The sequence below is a fragment of the Sarcophilus harrisii genome, chromosome 1 (assembly GCF_902635505.1).
Source record: "Sarcophilus harrisii chromosome 1, mSarHar1.11, whole genome shotgun sequence".
Lineage (NCBI taxonomy): Eukaryota > Metazoa > Chordata > Mammalia > Dasyuromorphia > Dasyuridae > Sarcophilus > Sarcophilus harrisii.
The window spans coordinates 352,461,650-352,477,034 of NC_045426.1; the positions used below are offsets into that span (position 1 = coordinate 352,461,650).

Consider the following 15,385-nt stretch of genomic DNA (forward strand, 5'->3'; position numbering starts at 1 on the left):
TGATAGATAATTATTATTTCAAAAATTTCTAAAAACAAATATTGTATGAAATGTTGCATTTAAACATTTACATAGATTGGAATTTTTCTTTTCAATCTAGGTTTTGTTGAATGTGAAGAACCAAATAATCGACTAGATAAGTTTACAGGAACACTATTCTGGAGAAATACAAGTTACCCATTGGATGCAGATAAAATTTTGCTGCGTGGCTGTGTTATTAGAAATACTGATTTTTGTCATGGCTTGATCATTTTTGCAGGTACTTTATTTTTTCATGTCATGAATACCCTGAAGTGAATATTAAAAATGAAACAGATATTTTCTCTCTGTTCAGTATCAAAAACATAAGGATAAAAATGAGTGCTTATATAACTGTTATTTTTTGTATTTTGACACATTGAATTTTGAATTCTTTGTTTGTTGTTTTTAGGAGCTGACACCAAAATCATGAAAAACAGTGGGAAGACCAGGTTCAAAAGGACTAAAATTGATTACCTAATGAACTACATGGTTTACACGGTAAAACTTTTTTAGTGTACAAAAAACTAACTTATTAAATTAATAATTTTATTTAAAAAATGTTTTAGCTATAATAGTCAGTGAAAGACAATAGAAAGATCACTACGTTTGAGATCAGAGAACTTTGATCTGTACTTTATCTCTGCCACTTGCTATCAGAGTGAGCTTAGAGCAGTTAACTTTACCTTTTGACTTCAGTTTCCTTGTCTATAAAATGAGGAGATTGGACTTGATATCTTTGGTTCTTAACATATGATTCTTTGGAGGAGAAGATCTGTGATTTCATAGTATGGGAGTTTGCCCTTTTTCATAATCCAACCTGTACATCTTAGTCTTCATGAATTGCCATGGCAAAAAAAAAAAGTCCATTACCTATTAATCAACCTCCTTATTAGGAGCCTGTCTAAATTTAGGGCAGATAATATTAGACCTTTAATAACTAATAATAGCTAGCACTTATATGTCACCCATATTAGAGGAGAAGTGACTTACTCAGAATCACATAATTAGTAAAGATCTGAGGCTGGATTTCAAATCAGGTCTGCTTGATACCAGGTCCAGAGCTCCATTCACTGTATTATCTATTTAGATGCCCTTTCCAACAAGCCTTTCCAAATTAGAAAGAGTTGATGCCTTTGGGGAAGAGTTTTTAAGAATCTAGGGTCACTTCTGTTAGTGCAGAATTATATTTCAATAAGGTTTTGTTTATAAGGGCAGCTATATGGATCAGTGGATAGAATTCTGGATCTGGAGTCAGGAATGCTAGAGTTTAAATCTGGCCTCAGGCATGTAATAGCATGTGAACTTGGACAAGTCACTTAACCTCTGCCTTAATCCACTGGAAAATGAAATGGACCATACTGTCCATAAAGTCACAAAAAGTCAGACATGACTAAACAATTGAACAACTAACAGAGTTTGTTATAATCATGTATGCAGACAGTTTTTTTGGGGGGGGGAAGGGATACAAATAATTCAGATTCCATCAGCAATCACTGAAGAAACTAAATAAAATCTTAGAGGAATGTTTTCTGATAGTTTTGCTGATTTTTATTAGTGTTTATAGATAATCCAAACATGTATAAATAAAAGAATAAGCAGAGCTTTTTGAATAGATGGACTAGGAAGCTAGCCTGGCCCCACTCTTGGTCAAAGGAAGATCCAAGTAATATGTGTAAACATATTTCACTTTCTAGATCTTTGTTCTCCTTATACTCCTTTCTGCTGGTCTAGCTATTGGACATGCTTACTGGGAAGCACAGGTTGGTAATTATTCTTGGTACCTGTATGATGGAGAAGACTATACACCTTCATATCGTGGATTCCTTAATTTCTGGGGCTATATCATCATTCTGAATACCATGGTACCCATCTCCCTTTATGTCAGGTAATGAAGTTTCCTTTTTTATGTCTTGCTTTAAGTTTAGTGGGAAGGTATACAACTTATATATGGGCATTTATACTAATTTACTTACATACTCTCATGACATTTTTCCCCCATGAAAAATCCCCCAACTTTGAAGCATATTCACAATCAGGCTTAGGAACTGAAATCAGTGTGGAGTGAAGAAGTTGCATTTTGCAGGCAGGAGGAATGTTTTTTTCATCCCTTTTTGAAATCTTCTAGTGCCTCCTGCTCTTATGCCAATTTCTTGGACATACACTATTGTAAAGCATGTCCCTGCTAATCATGACTTTGTAAGAGCTTTAGATGGGGGATGACTTTTCCACTTCGTGTTGTTTCTGACATATGTAGTTCCTTTTTTTCACTTTGACAAATATTTACAGCCTCTTTCTCCACCTTTTAATATAGTGTTAAGCAAAGGAATTTTTTTTTCTTGCTTTCCTTTAAAAAATTACCAAATATTTCATGCCCCTATTTAGTGATTTTTTTGTTTTTTTTTTTATTTCCAAAATTTCCTCTTTGTGTTAGTATTGTATTAATGTCTTTGGGGTAGGGTTTTATTGTGTCTTGGGTTTTTTTGTCTTTTCTACTTAGTAGCACATAGATTCTTAATGCTTACTATAGTTCCTGGAACAGAAATGTGGTTTTTTTGTTTTTTTTTATTATAGCTTTTTATTTATAAGATATATGCATGGGTAATTTTACAGCACTGACAATTGCCAAACCTTTTGTTTCAATTTCCCCTCCCTTCCCCTCATCCCCTCCCCCAGATGGCAGGTTGACCAATACATGTGGAACAGAAATGTTTTTAAAAATTATTGAAATGAATTCATAAATAGTCGAGGGACAGATGGGCATAGTGCTTTTTAATTAGATGTTATTTGTCTTGTTTTATCTTTCATTGTATGTAATTACAGTCATCCTTTTCATATGAAGTAAAGCTCTGGATCAGGTCTCTGTTTATATTGTAAGAAATGTAAATTCATCTCTGGTGTGATTGTTTAGGAAGATGTTTATCTATATTTTTATAGCTTTGTGTAATAAGTAATGCACTAACATTATATTCAACAGATTTGTTAATTATCTGCTCTGTACAGATCATATACTAAGCAATTAGGGAGATAGAACACAGTCCTCTAAAAAATTACAATGGAGGTATATATGCCACAGTATATATTGCAGAAATAAAATGGGTGTATGCAGTATTTGGTGAAAGAGACAGAGAAAGAGAAAGACACATACATAGAAAAAGAGAGATATAGAACAAATTCTATGAAATGTTCACTTTATGAGAACACATGGATTTTCTATTTTTCTGGAATATATTTTTCCATATTTCTCAATAATTTTAGTGACATCTTTTTCTAGACACTGATGATTCTGAATGTTTTCTTATATCTCTACAACACATACTAAAATTCTAGATATAGTAAACTTTTAAAAATCCCGTCTCTGATTTCAGATATTCCTTAACCTTGGCAACACTAATTTTGAAGGAACTCTCCTTTTCAGCTCATAAATGATAGTTTAGATATTAGTTATCCCAAGGCATTTAAACCATCTGGAAATGCATGTTGTAGGTATATTCTCTGGTTGGTTCTTTGATATGACCAACTCTACTTTGCTTACATCATTTGAGCTAAGGAATGGGTTATCCCAAACTACATTGTCTTAGATACAGTTTGAGGGAAGAAAGAAATAGAGATTGTTTTCTCTTCCAGTAATATTCTAAAGTCAATAGAGGAAGATGAAAGTTATTATCCTATACCTAAAGGATCTATTGAGTGCCTTCTATATGTCAGATAATTTACTTGGTGGAGATACAAAAGCAAAGATAAACAATCCCTATCCTCAAAGGATGTACATATAACATTCTGTCAATAAACTTTTTTTAAAGCACTTATCATATGCCACATACCATGCCAAATGCTGGTAAATCAAAGAAATTTCTGTCTTCAAGGAGCTTATACTCTAATAGGAAGGTAATTCCTATTCAAAGATAACATATAAATAAATTTGCATATATAAGATAGATGCAAATATACAGAATAAATTAAGATAATCAGGGTGGTGTTCACAGCTAGGAGATCAGGAAAAGTTTAATATGGAAAGAGGTATTTGAGCTGAGTTTTGGAAGAAATAAGAGATTTGGGGAGACATAAATGAGGAGTTAGTATATTCCAAGCATAGGGAACAGCCAGCGAATTCAAAATGCAATAAAAATGGATATAAGGAATGTGAAAGACCAAAGAAGTAAAAGCCTAACTAGGCTGCACCATGTGTGAATAGAAGGAGAAAGACTAATGGGTGAAATATTATTGAGAGAGGAAGGGGAGAAGAAAACCCAGAGTCTGCCATTTGTATCTGAGTAATTTAACAAGAGTTAATTCTTTCTTTCTAGTGTTGAAGTCATTCGTCTTGGACAGAGTTATTTCATAAACTGGGACTTACAAATGTATTATCCTGAGAAGGACACTCCAGCAAAGGCTAGAACAACCACATTAAATGAACAGCTGGGGCAGATTCATTACATTTTCTCTGATAAGACCGGAACATTAACACAGAATATCATGACATTTAAAAAGTGCTGCATTAATGGACAAATATATGGTAAGTATTAGCCTTTATTTCACTGGACATTTGTGAAAGATAATGTTTTGTGGATAGAGCTCTGTGTAACACTGGCTATAAACAATAATAGCATTTATGTAGCCCTTTAAGATTTGCATTTGTTCCTCATAACAGCCCTGTGAGATAGATGGTGTGATTATCATCATTTTGTGATTATCATCATTTTATAAATGGGGAAACTGAGACTGAAAGAGACTAAGTGACTTGCCTAGTGTCTCACAGTAAGTGTCCAAAGTCAGATCTTCCTGATTCCAAGACTAATGCTCTTATCCGCTGGGCCACCTAAGTACTTCTACACAGAATAAAATAAGGACTAAGAAGGAACTTAGTAGTAATATGATCTCATTCTTGCTCTGAATGTTAGCAATCACCTAAGAATATGATGCCGCTCTCTGGCAGGTAGATGCTTGAGTATAATTAATAATATGACACATGTTACCCCAAATTTGCATATGGATTTCAACTTTTCAAAGCACTTTTATACAATTCAGTAATCCTGAAAAGTATTGCCATTTCACAGATAAATAAACAAAATGAGAAGAAATCAAATGATTTGACTAAAGGTACATAGCTAATGAGTAACAAAGCTGAGCTTCTTATGACCAATGTGTCCAGCCTCATAGACTAGCATTATTTCTCATATAATACATTGCTTTCTATGGTAAATGCATTTCCTTTGAACAAAATCTTATGATATTGTAGTGGAGGGAAGTGATACTTCAAGGTTATAATTTAATAAGAAAGAAGAACATTTAATGGAAGAGAAGCACATTTATAAATTCTAACAGCCACAAAACATATAAAACACATGAAAAAGTATATATATATATGTATATATCTCACACAAGTACAGATTTGTGATTTTAACACTTGCTTTTATTTCAGGGGACCACAGGGACTCATCCCAGCATCACCACAGCAGGATGGATGTGAGTTCTTTCACTTTCTTCAAGGGTTGTTTGTTGGTAACATTTTGATTGGAAACAAATGTTACCTTGTGAATATTTTTCTGTGTTTAAAAATACATTTAAATTACACAATGCTTGTTTTCCAAGAAAAAAAAAAAGTAGCTCAGAATGAAAATGTTATGCTTTGTTGAAGCTCTTAGACTGGCACTTTCATATCAACATTTTTTTCTTCCCTCTCCCCAGGAAGTCGATTTTAGTTGGAATACATATGCAGATGGAAAACTTGTATTTTATGACCATTATCTAATTGAACAAATTCAGTCAGGGAAAGAGTCTGAAGTTCGACAATTCTTCTTTTTGCTTGCAATTTGTCATACTGTTATGGTGGAGAGGACTGATGGTAAGTAAGCATTTCACTGACATAAAAAAAAAAAGTCTAGAAATTTATCATCTACTTTGTGGATCTCATATTGAAGATTTAAATGCATATAAGTATCATACACAGCAAATTTCTCAAGACTTTAATCAAAAATAAGGTATGAGCTTTCTTTCTCAGCATAAGGTGCTAAATAAAGGATTCCAAAAGGAGATTTCAGCTTTTGAGCTTAAAATCTACTCTTCAAATTTCAGTTCTAAATAAGTTTAAATTTAAGTACTCTTTTAGAGTTATGATTACTGGTTGTCTAAGAACACATTAGGAAATTTAAAATGTATTCTTAAGCTTAGCCATCATTTGACATATAATAGTCATTTGAAATTCTTTGCTATAGATATGATAATATAGAGCACTGATATGAAGAAAAGAGCAAAACTGGTCCCCTTGTCTCTTTGTGCCCAAGTAAAAGCTGTGTCTATTTATAAAATATTCTCACTTTCATGCTTTAATCAATATAGCTAACAAAAACACTTCCATTTACTTGTCACAGATTTCATTTATCTGCAATGGGGCATAAATCGTGTGGACAGAAATAAGTTTAAGTGTTAAATAAATAGTAATAGGATGTAGAATCATTCCATAAATTCCCAAGTAAACATTCTCCTAGGATGAATTTACAGAGTCTAATAAAACTGTTTTCAGAGTTCAAATTAAGGTCAAGAAATGGAAGGGGATTATCAGAGATCATGTTGGAGAATGATGCAAAAGGATGATACCAGTTTAGTCATAGAAGAGGTTAAAGTCTGTTTGACTGGTCAAAGGATATCTCCTCACAGGTGGACAAAGTGCACTGTCATAAAGTTGCCTGGATCTCTGGCTTTGAATAAACTATGATACTTTTTTTGAAAATTCTCAAAGGAAGTGCATAATTCTGTAACAATGAGGATGGAAGTCTCTTTCCCAAGTTTTACTTATTTCCTGAATTCTTTGGGAATTTGTATAGTATAATTAGAGATCTTAGTAGATAATAATAGAAATCCCATTATTATATAAAGCTTATTATATGTATACTATATTGTAAATATGTATGTGTGATTATTTATATATGTGTGTGCCTATTTATAAATATACATATATCATTTATATCCTATTAATATAGAGAGTTCTGTCATTTTAAACTTATCCTATCTATCATAAATTCACTATCTTTCATCCAAATTCTATAATTCTTAAATTTCCTGTTTTGTTTTATTTTGGTTTTGGTTTTTTATGATACAACAACTCTGTCAAGCTCAAAAAACATACAGTCAGTGTGGCATAGTAGAAACAGAACTGGATATGGAGTCAGCCAACCTGAGTTCAAATCTTAACTCTTCCTTTTACTATCTTGTAAACTTGGGCAGATCACTTGACCACCTGGGGCTTAGTTACCTGAGATATAAACAGAGAAATTTAAACTAGATCGGGGGTCTCCAAAAGTTAGGGTAGGATCATGGCATGTGTGTGATCAACCAATCAAAAGTAAAGAAGACTCTCTCTAAGACTCCAGCTTTCAATTGATGATCTTATGAACAATGACACTTTCTTCTACCTCAATCCCCCCATTCAATAATCTTCAGAGTCCCATTTACCTTCAAAATGTCTGTTATCTTTGACCTATCATTTTTTTTTAGTGTTGTTACTTCCTTAATTAATTATTTCCTTAATTCTGGCCCTTATCAATTCTCTCCTGAATAACAGAATACTTATAGTTATCTTATCTCTTATCTTATACCTCATTCTATCTTTCACATTGCTATTAGATTATCTTTCTCTAACACATCAATCTCTTCTTCATAACTAGGACTTTCCTGTCAGCACCAACTTCATCTTATCTTTCCAACTTTGACAAATACTAAATACCTTCACGCATTCTGCATTTCAAAAAAATTAGGCTAAGGCAATACCTTATTGCCATGTCAGTTAGTCAACTAATATTTATTGAACATCTACTATCTGCCAGGCAGTGTACTAAGTGCTTTTTGGCTTGTTATCTTCTATTCCTGCAATGATTTCTCCTCACATGACTGCCTGTTAAAATTCTTTCTTTCTTCAAGATCAAAATCTAGTGCCATTTCTTCCAAAAAACCTTCTCTGTTGCCTCAAAATATAAGCTATTTCTCCATTCTAAATTTGAAATTTAATTAAATTCAATAGAACTTTATTAAAAGCCTATACATATGCAAAATATTTGAGATACTACAGTTATTTCTTCTACATTCCAATTTTACCCATTGCAGCTTCAATATATCATGGATCAGCATAAAAACATTAAATGTGAATATAATGCAATACTGTTGTCCTGTAATAACTGATGACTAGATGGATTTCAGAAAAACCTGGAAAGACTTACCATGCACTGATACTGAGTGAAGTGAGCAAAGCCAGGAGAATAGAACATTGTACATGGTATACACAGTAACAGTAAAATTGTGTGATGATCAACTATGACAGACTTAGCTCTTCTCAGCAATACAATGATTTAAGATAATTCCAATAGACTTGGAACTGAAAAATCCATCTGCATCCAGAAAAAGAATTATGGAGACTGAATGCAGATTGAAGCATATTTTTTTTTTTTTACCTTTTTGTCTTTATTTTTTTTCTCCTGGTTTTTCCCTTTTATTTTGATTTTTCTTTCACAACATGGCTAATATGAAAATTTGTTTAAAATGATTGTACATCTATAATCTATATCAGATTGTTTGCTTCTTGGGGAGGGAAGAGGTAGGAGAAGAAGGGAGAAAAAATTTGGAACTCAAAATCTTACAAAAATGAATATTAGACACTATCTTTATGTGAATGTGAAAAAATAAAATACTATTGAAGAAAGAAAGAATATATAGGGTATGTATAAAATAGGTATTCAAATCAAACACTTACTGATAATAAATTATAATTCCATGACATCCCCTCATTCAGTTACAAGACTCTATTTGGAGTCGCAACCACACTGTAAGAAACTGGGTTTTAGAACACATCTTAGGTGGTACCTTCTCCTTGAAATCTTATTTGTTCTCTCTCTTCTCAAATGATCTTGTCTTCAATAATAGTATATGTGTATACTTCAAAAGTATATTATTTCATTGAGGATTAGGACTATTGTTTGTTTTTGTTGTACGTTTATACCTTTCACATTGCAGGGATTAAGGCCACATGTATCTGGAAAATCCATGTAAAATTTCTCTCTTTGTACCAGAGAAAACAATCTTTTTTTCTTTTATGGAGTATTTGCAGTACTTTACTATAAAATTTGGATTGATATTATACAATACAATACATAGATTTTTATGCATTTCTTTTTCTGTATCATCTTCTTGTCTTTGCATGCCTTTACAAAACTCCCAAAAAATTCATGTTTTTTTTCTCCCACTTAATAGTATTTTATTTTTTCTAGTTATGGTTATGAGTAGGACAAAGTTTAAGAAGGTCTGCTCTAAAGGAAAATAGTATTTCTAAAAGTAGAGTCAAGGAGAGAATGCTTTCTAGACTTGAAGATTGTGTCCTTCACATGAGTGCATGAATGGAAGGAAATAGAAGACTCAATGTCAGATGTAGGGAACAGCTAGTGCTATAGTTAGCTAGAATTGTGGAAAAGATGATGACTGAAAAAAGAAGACAAGGAAAGAGGGGTCAGACCTCTTTTTAAAAAAATAATATTTGGGGCAGTAAGGTGGCACACTGGATAGAGCACCAGCCCTGAAGTCAGGAGGACCTGAGTTCAAGTCTGGCTTCAGATACTTAACACTTCCTACCTGTGTGATCCTGGTCAAGTTACTTAACTCCAATTGCCTCAGGATTTTATATATATATATATATATATATATATATATATAATTTTTCCCCTAATTGCAGGTTAAAATAATATTTTAAATATTTTTCTTAAGTTTTGAGTTTCAAATTCTATTCCTTCCTCCCTGAGATAATTAAGCAATTTGATATAGTTTATACATTGTAATCATTGTAAAACATTTTCAAATTAGTCAGACCTCTTTTTTGAGAAGGTTCAGGAAAAGAGAATCAGTATTCCACAAGCTAAGGGAAACAAGTGTATCTAGAAGACTAACCAGATAGTTGACCTAGTGTTGAAAGCTGAAGAAAGGCCAAGGGGGGGAAAAAAAACAAAAAAACCATTGCATTTTACAGTTTAGCATGATGATTGGTAACTGCTAAGAAAGTCATTTTGGTGGAAGAATGGAACTATAAGTCACATTTCAGTTTGAGATATTAATGTGTAATAAGTAAGGAGAGGTAATTAGTGCAGATGACTTTAGAAGTTGTGAATGAAAAGTAAGAGATATGTGGAACAGTAGCTTGAGGGGATGGAAGGATCAAGTGATTTTTTTTTAATTGAAGAAACTTGAATTTGTCAGGGAAGGAGCTAGGAGTTTGAAACTGTTACAAACCTTTCTAATTGATTTATCCCAATATAACATTTCTATTTGTGTCACTTACTAATTCAGATTACCAAAATGTATGAGAAATTTTATTCTTTTGTATCTAATAAATGGAGCCTTGTTCTGGGGGTGGAACATTTTCCTGTATGTTTCTATTCTTTCATTTGAAAACAGGAGATAAAAAATAACTGATTCTTCCTGGGACATGAATCAATTTTCCTATTGGAATCCAAGCCTTCTGAAAATCAGGATCAGTTACTGAGTCATATTTTGCCAAATATATTACTACAATTAAGTGAAATGTTTCATACCAGAATACTTTTTTTAAAATTTTTTAACAAACTCTTGGTAAAAAATTTTAAAAAAAAATGTTCTGGTATGAAACATTTCACTTAACTGGCATCTGATCCATGTCTGTGATCTGCCCATGCATTTATTTGCCTGATATATCTTCTGGCTTCTCCATCCATACTCTCTCTCACATATCTGTGTTTCTGTATCTCAATTTCATTGTCTGTTTTATGACTCTCTCTCTCTGTTTCTCTCACAATATATTACTCTAGGACAAATCAACTACCAAGCAGCTTCTCCAGATGAAGGGGCTCTAGTCTCTGCTGCCCGCAACTTTGGTTTTGCCTTCCTTGCAAGAACACAGAACACTATCACAATAAGTGAGATGGGAATGGAAAGGACATATGATGTTTTGGCTATCCTAGATTTTAACAGTGATCGAAAAAGAATGTCTATAATTGGTAAGTCTCATTCAAAAACTTCTACTCAAAGGAGTATCTTTAAAGATCATTCTAAAATGACTAATTTATGTACCCATAATCGAATTTACCTTGATTCCATGGTAAAAAGCATTTGATGAACGTGTTGTTTGACTGATGGGAAATTTCAAGTTCTCTACTGAAACAAGTTAAGTTTATATTTTTTTCTTTCATCCTTTAACTTTTTAAGGCACTAAGTTGCAGAGAAGTTTCTGATGTGTTTTGATAGAAATTTACTCATTGGGGCATTTCCTGTATCAGTGTGATCCAGTTGCTTTTCTCATCTTATGCACAACATGCATCTCATTTATATTGATAACTTCAGGATATAAGACATTTAGTTTAGGATGTTGGATATTCTTTGTAGTAAACAGATTCAGGACCCTAGGACATGTTAGATGATGCATAGAAAGCAAAGGCAATATTTTAAAATATAATTACTGCCATAAATGCCATGTTGGAGGGAGCCTTTGGGCTCCATATTTATATTTAAACTTAAACATTTATATCTCACTTCCTACAATGGACAAGCAAAAAAGCAAAAGAGTTCTGCTTGGGAACAAAATTGTGACTGGGAATCAAAAAAGTGTATCTCACCCTGCAGAAGTGCTACTTTGCTAGAGAAAGACTTACTAAGCACAGAGCAGAATCCAAAAATCAGCAAACTTTATCGGGTACCATTATGTATAAGGCCTTGTGCTAGCACTGAGAATCCACAAAGTAAAATAGATCCTATCTTCAACATGTTTACATATTATCAAGAGAGACATATACATATGTAAATATATTCAAGATGAATACAAAGGAGTTAGGAAGTGAGTCAAATACCAGTCTATCTCCATTTATCCTAAAGATTTTGAGCTGATTATGAAATTAATGTAGTAATTTAATAGTAATTCCTGTAAGGAATGATGTGTAGTAATTTACTCATTCATAAGTACTTATTGAATACTGATCATCTGATTTAACTTGGTTGGTGGCCTTGTGACAATGCAGAACAAATAAAGTACTTGGATTCTGTCATCAATTAATTTAGATTTACTTGCTGAAATAGACACCCATAGAAAGTTAATGCCAGATAATTATTTAAAAAAAAAAAACTGTAAATGATAATCCCAAATGATTGGTGCAAGTAAGTTCATAGTAATTATCATGGCCTGCAACAGTCAAGAAAAACTTCAAGAAGGAAATAAGAACCAAGTTGGATCCTGAAAAATGGGAAAGCATCTATCATGTTCACTTTATTAGTTGTGTCTTACTTATTTAAATGGTTTGCTCAGTTCTTTGTTTTTTTCTTTGTACTTTGGTTATTATAACAAATTGATAATTCTTTAAAAGTCATTATCAATGTTGTTACCCTTAAAAGATCTTGATACTAATGCTTTCTAATAGTGACAATCTAATGAATGTGAAGCCTGCCCCCTGAAATATAGCTGAATATTTTATTTTCTTTTTCATTAATAGTAAGAACACCAGAAGGTCATATTAGACTTTATTGTAAAGGTGCTGACACTGTTATTTATGAACGGCTGCATCCAATGAATCCTACCAAACAGGAAACACAGGATGCCCTGGATGTAAGTCTTTTTTAATCTTGATTTCATAAATTCAAGTGGTCAAGTTAAACTTCAACCCATCTATTGGAAAAAGTATCAAACTAAGAGAACAAAATGTAAGTTTTGTCTCTGTCATTAGCCAGCTACATGGGGACATCTATACCCTTCCTGAGGGCACCTTTGTTTGCGACTGTCAGATGATAATTGGGATCAGTGTATTAATCCAGTATAGTAACTCAAATTCCCAGGTGAATTACTTAAACTTCTATGTTCTCTCAATTTCTAAAGCAAAATGCGATTAGCAACAGTTCCATTTTGCCCACTCCAGGCATACTTTATCCAGACTACATTTATTCATTGACTATCACAATGAGGCTAATTTTTTAAATCATTGTACCAGAATTCATCTAAATGAGTGTTGTTTTCCTAAAAATACTCCTCCTGAAATGAAAGACTGTATACTTACTATATTGATGCTACTATTGCTTTCAAAAATTCTTGAAGTGTTCTTCTTTAGAATTATATATTTTTTTATTATCTGTGGTGATTGCAAGTTTTCATTCTTTAAGAGTAATTTTATTTCTTAAACAGACAAAAGTAATTCATAGCCGAGTCTAGTGAATAAGATTGGGAATTAAACTAGTTACAGAATTTTAGGAGTTGTAAGGAACTATCTAGTCCAACCTCCCAACCATGGAAGAAATATCTTCTACAATGTCATTGAGAAGTAGTTGTCCTGCCTCTGGTTGATGGGGAATTCACTATTTAAAGTGAGAGCCTATTCCATTTTTCGAGTGGAACACCACTTGTTTTAAAATTATATTTAATTTTTTCTCAATTACATGTAAAAAAATTTTAACATTCTTTTTTTTTAAGTTTTAAATTTCAAATTCAATAGTCCATCCCTGCTTTTCCCCCTCTCTTGGACTGAAAGTAATCTGATATAGGTTATACAGATACAATCTTGTAAAACATTTCCACATAAGTATTTTTTCTTTTATTTATTTTCTTTGTGGTTGTTTTAGTTCTAGTTTTCATATCATTCTAAGAGTTAAAAAAAGGTCTTCTTTATAATTTTTGGGAATGAATAAATTAGAGACTGGAAGCTCACTGTTCCTGATCTCTCCCTAGTCTTTTTTGTTGTTGTCACTCAATAAACAACTTTATCAAATTTTATTAAGTTCATACTATATCACAAATACTGTGTTAGGTACTGGGGATAAAAACATGAAAAAAGATACAGGCTGTGTCTTCAGACAAAGAACTGGAAACTGAGTGGCTGCCCAGTTAGGGAATGGCTGAATAAGTTATGGTATGTGAATGTAATGGAATATTACTATTCTATCAGAAAAGATAAGCAGGCTGAAAACCTGAAAAGACTCACATTAACTATTGCTAAGTGAAATGAGTAGAACCAAGAGAACACAGATACACAGCAATAACAAAATTATTTAATGATCAACTGTGATGGACATGGTTTTCAACAATGGGATAGTTCAAGGCAATCCTGATAGAATTATCATGGAAAAAGCTATCCACAGTCAGAGAGAGGAGTATGGAGACTGAAAAGCATAGTATTTTCATATTTTTGTTGTTGCTTGGTTTGCTTTTTTTTCTTTCTCATGCTTTTCTTTTTTACCTTTTCATTGAAATTTTCTTGTGCAGAATAACAAATATGGAAATATGTTTAGAAGAATTGCACATGTTTAACTTATATTGGATTGTTTGCAATCCAATAGGGGAGGGGGGAGGAGATTTTAGGGAATTTTAGGGAATTTAGGGAATTTAGGAAATTTTAGGGAATTAAGGTGTCTCTACTTATTTTTTGATTTTTATCAGAGTAGAGAACACTTCTACTCCTTATTATGCGGTGCTCAAAATTGGGCACAATTTTCTTGTTGTAGTCTAACAAGTGCAGAATACAATGATACATGTATGAAGTAGACAGTATATTTTTCAGTGTTTTTGGATTTCAGATGTTTGTAATCAATAAAATTATAACTATTTTAACTAACTTGAAATTATAAAATCATGAAATTATTTTATTGGGTAGATTAAAGCTGATTAAAGGACTTCTGAAGTTTTGTGAGTAATGGTAGCTTCATTGGAATGATTATGTAAATTCTCAAAGTGACTAACTATTTTGAAGAATGACCATTCTTTCGATGAATAATTTATGGTGTGCATATTTAAAAAATCCTTAATTCAAATCATATCACATATTAGAGTGTTTTGAAAAAGTTATTATATACAACAAAGTATTATTGATAGTCATTAACATTAGCAATATTCTTACACAATATCCTTGAATATTAAGCTCTTAAACCTGAGTTCAAATGAAAATTGTATGTAAGTAAACTTTTATTACATAATTCACATTCGAAGTAATAATGAATTTAATCACTCCATACTGGAAAAGTTCTGGAATATTTTTTCCTTCTAGTTTTACTTTAGGGAAGACTCAAAATATTGGTTTCATATTTGGTTTGAGATAATATTATTTGATTTGGGGTCCAGGTGTATTTGGTTTCCTTATGAATTTTATAGGAATACATTACTGAATTTGTCAAGATTTTTCTCTAAAACATTATTTCACCATTGATGTATCATTGCAATTTTTTTGTTATTCGCTTTAGTGGTAGTCATAGTTTATTATGTGATAGGAAAAAAAATTACCAGGAATATTTCTTTGTGAAAATTTTTCTATGGAATTATTTTAGTATTATGGGGTTTTTTTCCACTTCAAAGCTTTCCTTAGCTAATTTGACTAATGGAAGAATGTTA

The 15,385-nt window shown here is 32.2% G+C and overlaps 1 protein-coding gene across 2 annotated transcripts in view; it reads left to right on the forward strand.

Moving 5' to 3' along the window:
- Positions 1 to 15,385, forward strand: part of ATP8B1 (ATPase phospholipid transporting 8B1) — a 129,743-nt gene that overhangs the window by 83,841 nt on the left and 30,517 nt on the right. For both annotated transcript variants that reach the window (XM_003759968.4, XM_023496170.2), the window contains exons 10-17: positions 101 to 259; positions 431 to 519; positions 1,716 to 1,906; positions 4,326 to 4,534; positions 5,441 to 5,484; positions 5,707 to 5,863; positions 10,839 to 11,027; positions 12,510 to 12,622. In XM_003759968.4, coding sequence (XP_003760016.1) covers positions 101 to 259; positions 431 to 519; positions 1,716 to 1,906; positions 4,326 to 4,534; positions 5,441 to 5,484; positions 5,707 to 5,863; positions 10,839 to 11,027; positions 12,510 to 12,622 — 1,151 coding nt within the window. The remainder of the gene's footprint in view (positions 1 to 100; positions 260 to 430; positions 520 to 1,715; positions 1,907 to 4,325; positions 4,535 to 5,440; positions 5,485 to 5,706; positions 5,864 to 10,838; positions 11,028 to 12,509; positions 12,623 to 15,385) is intronic.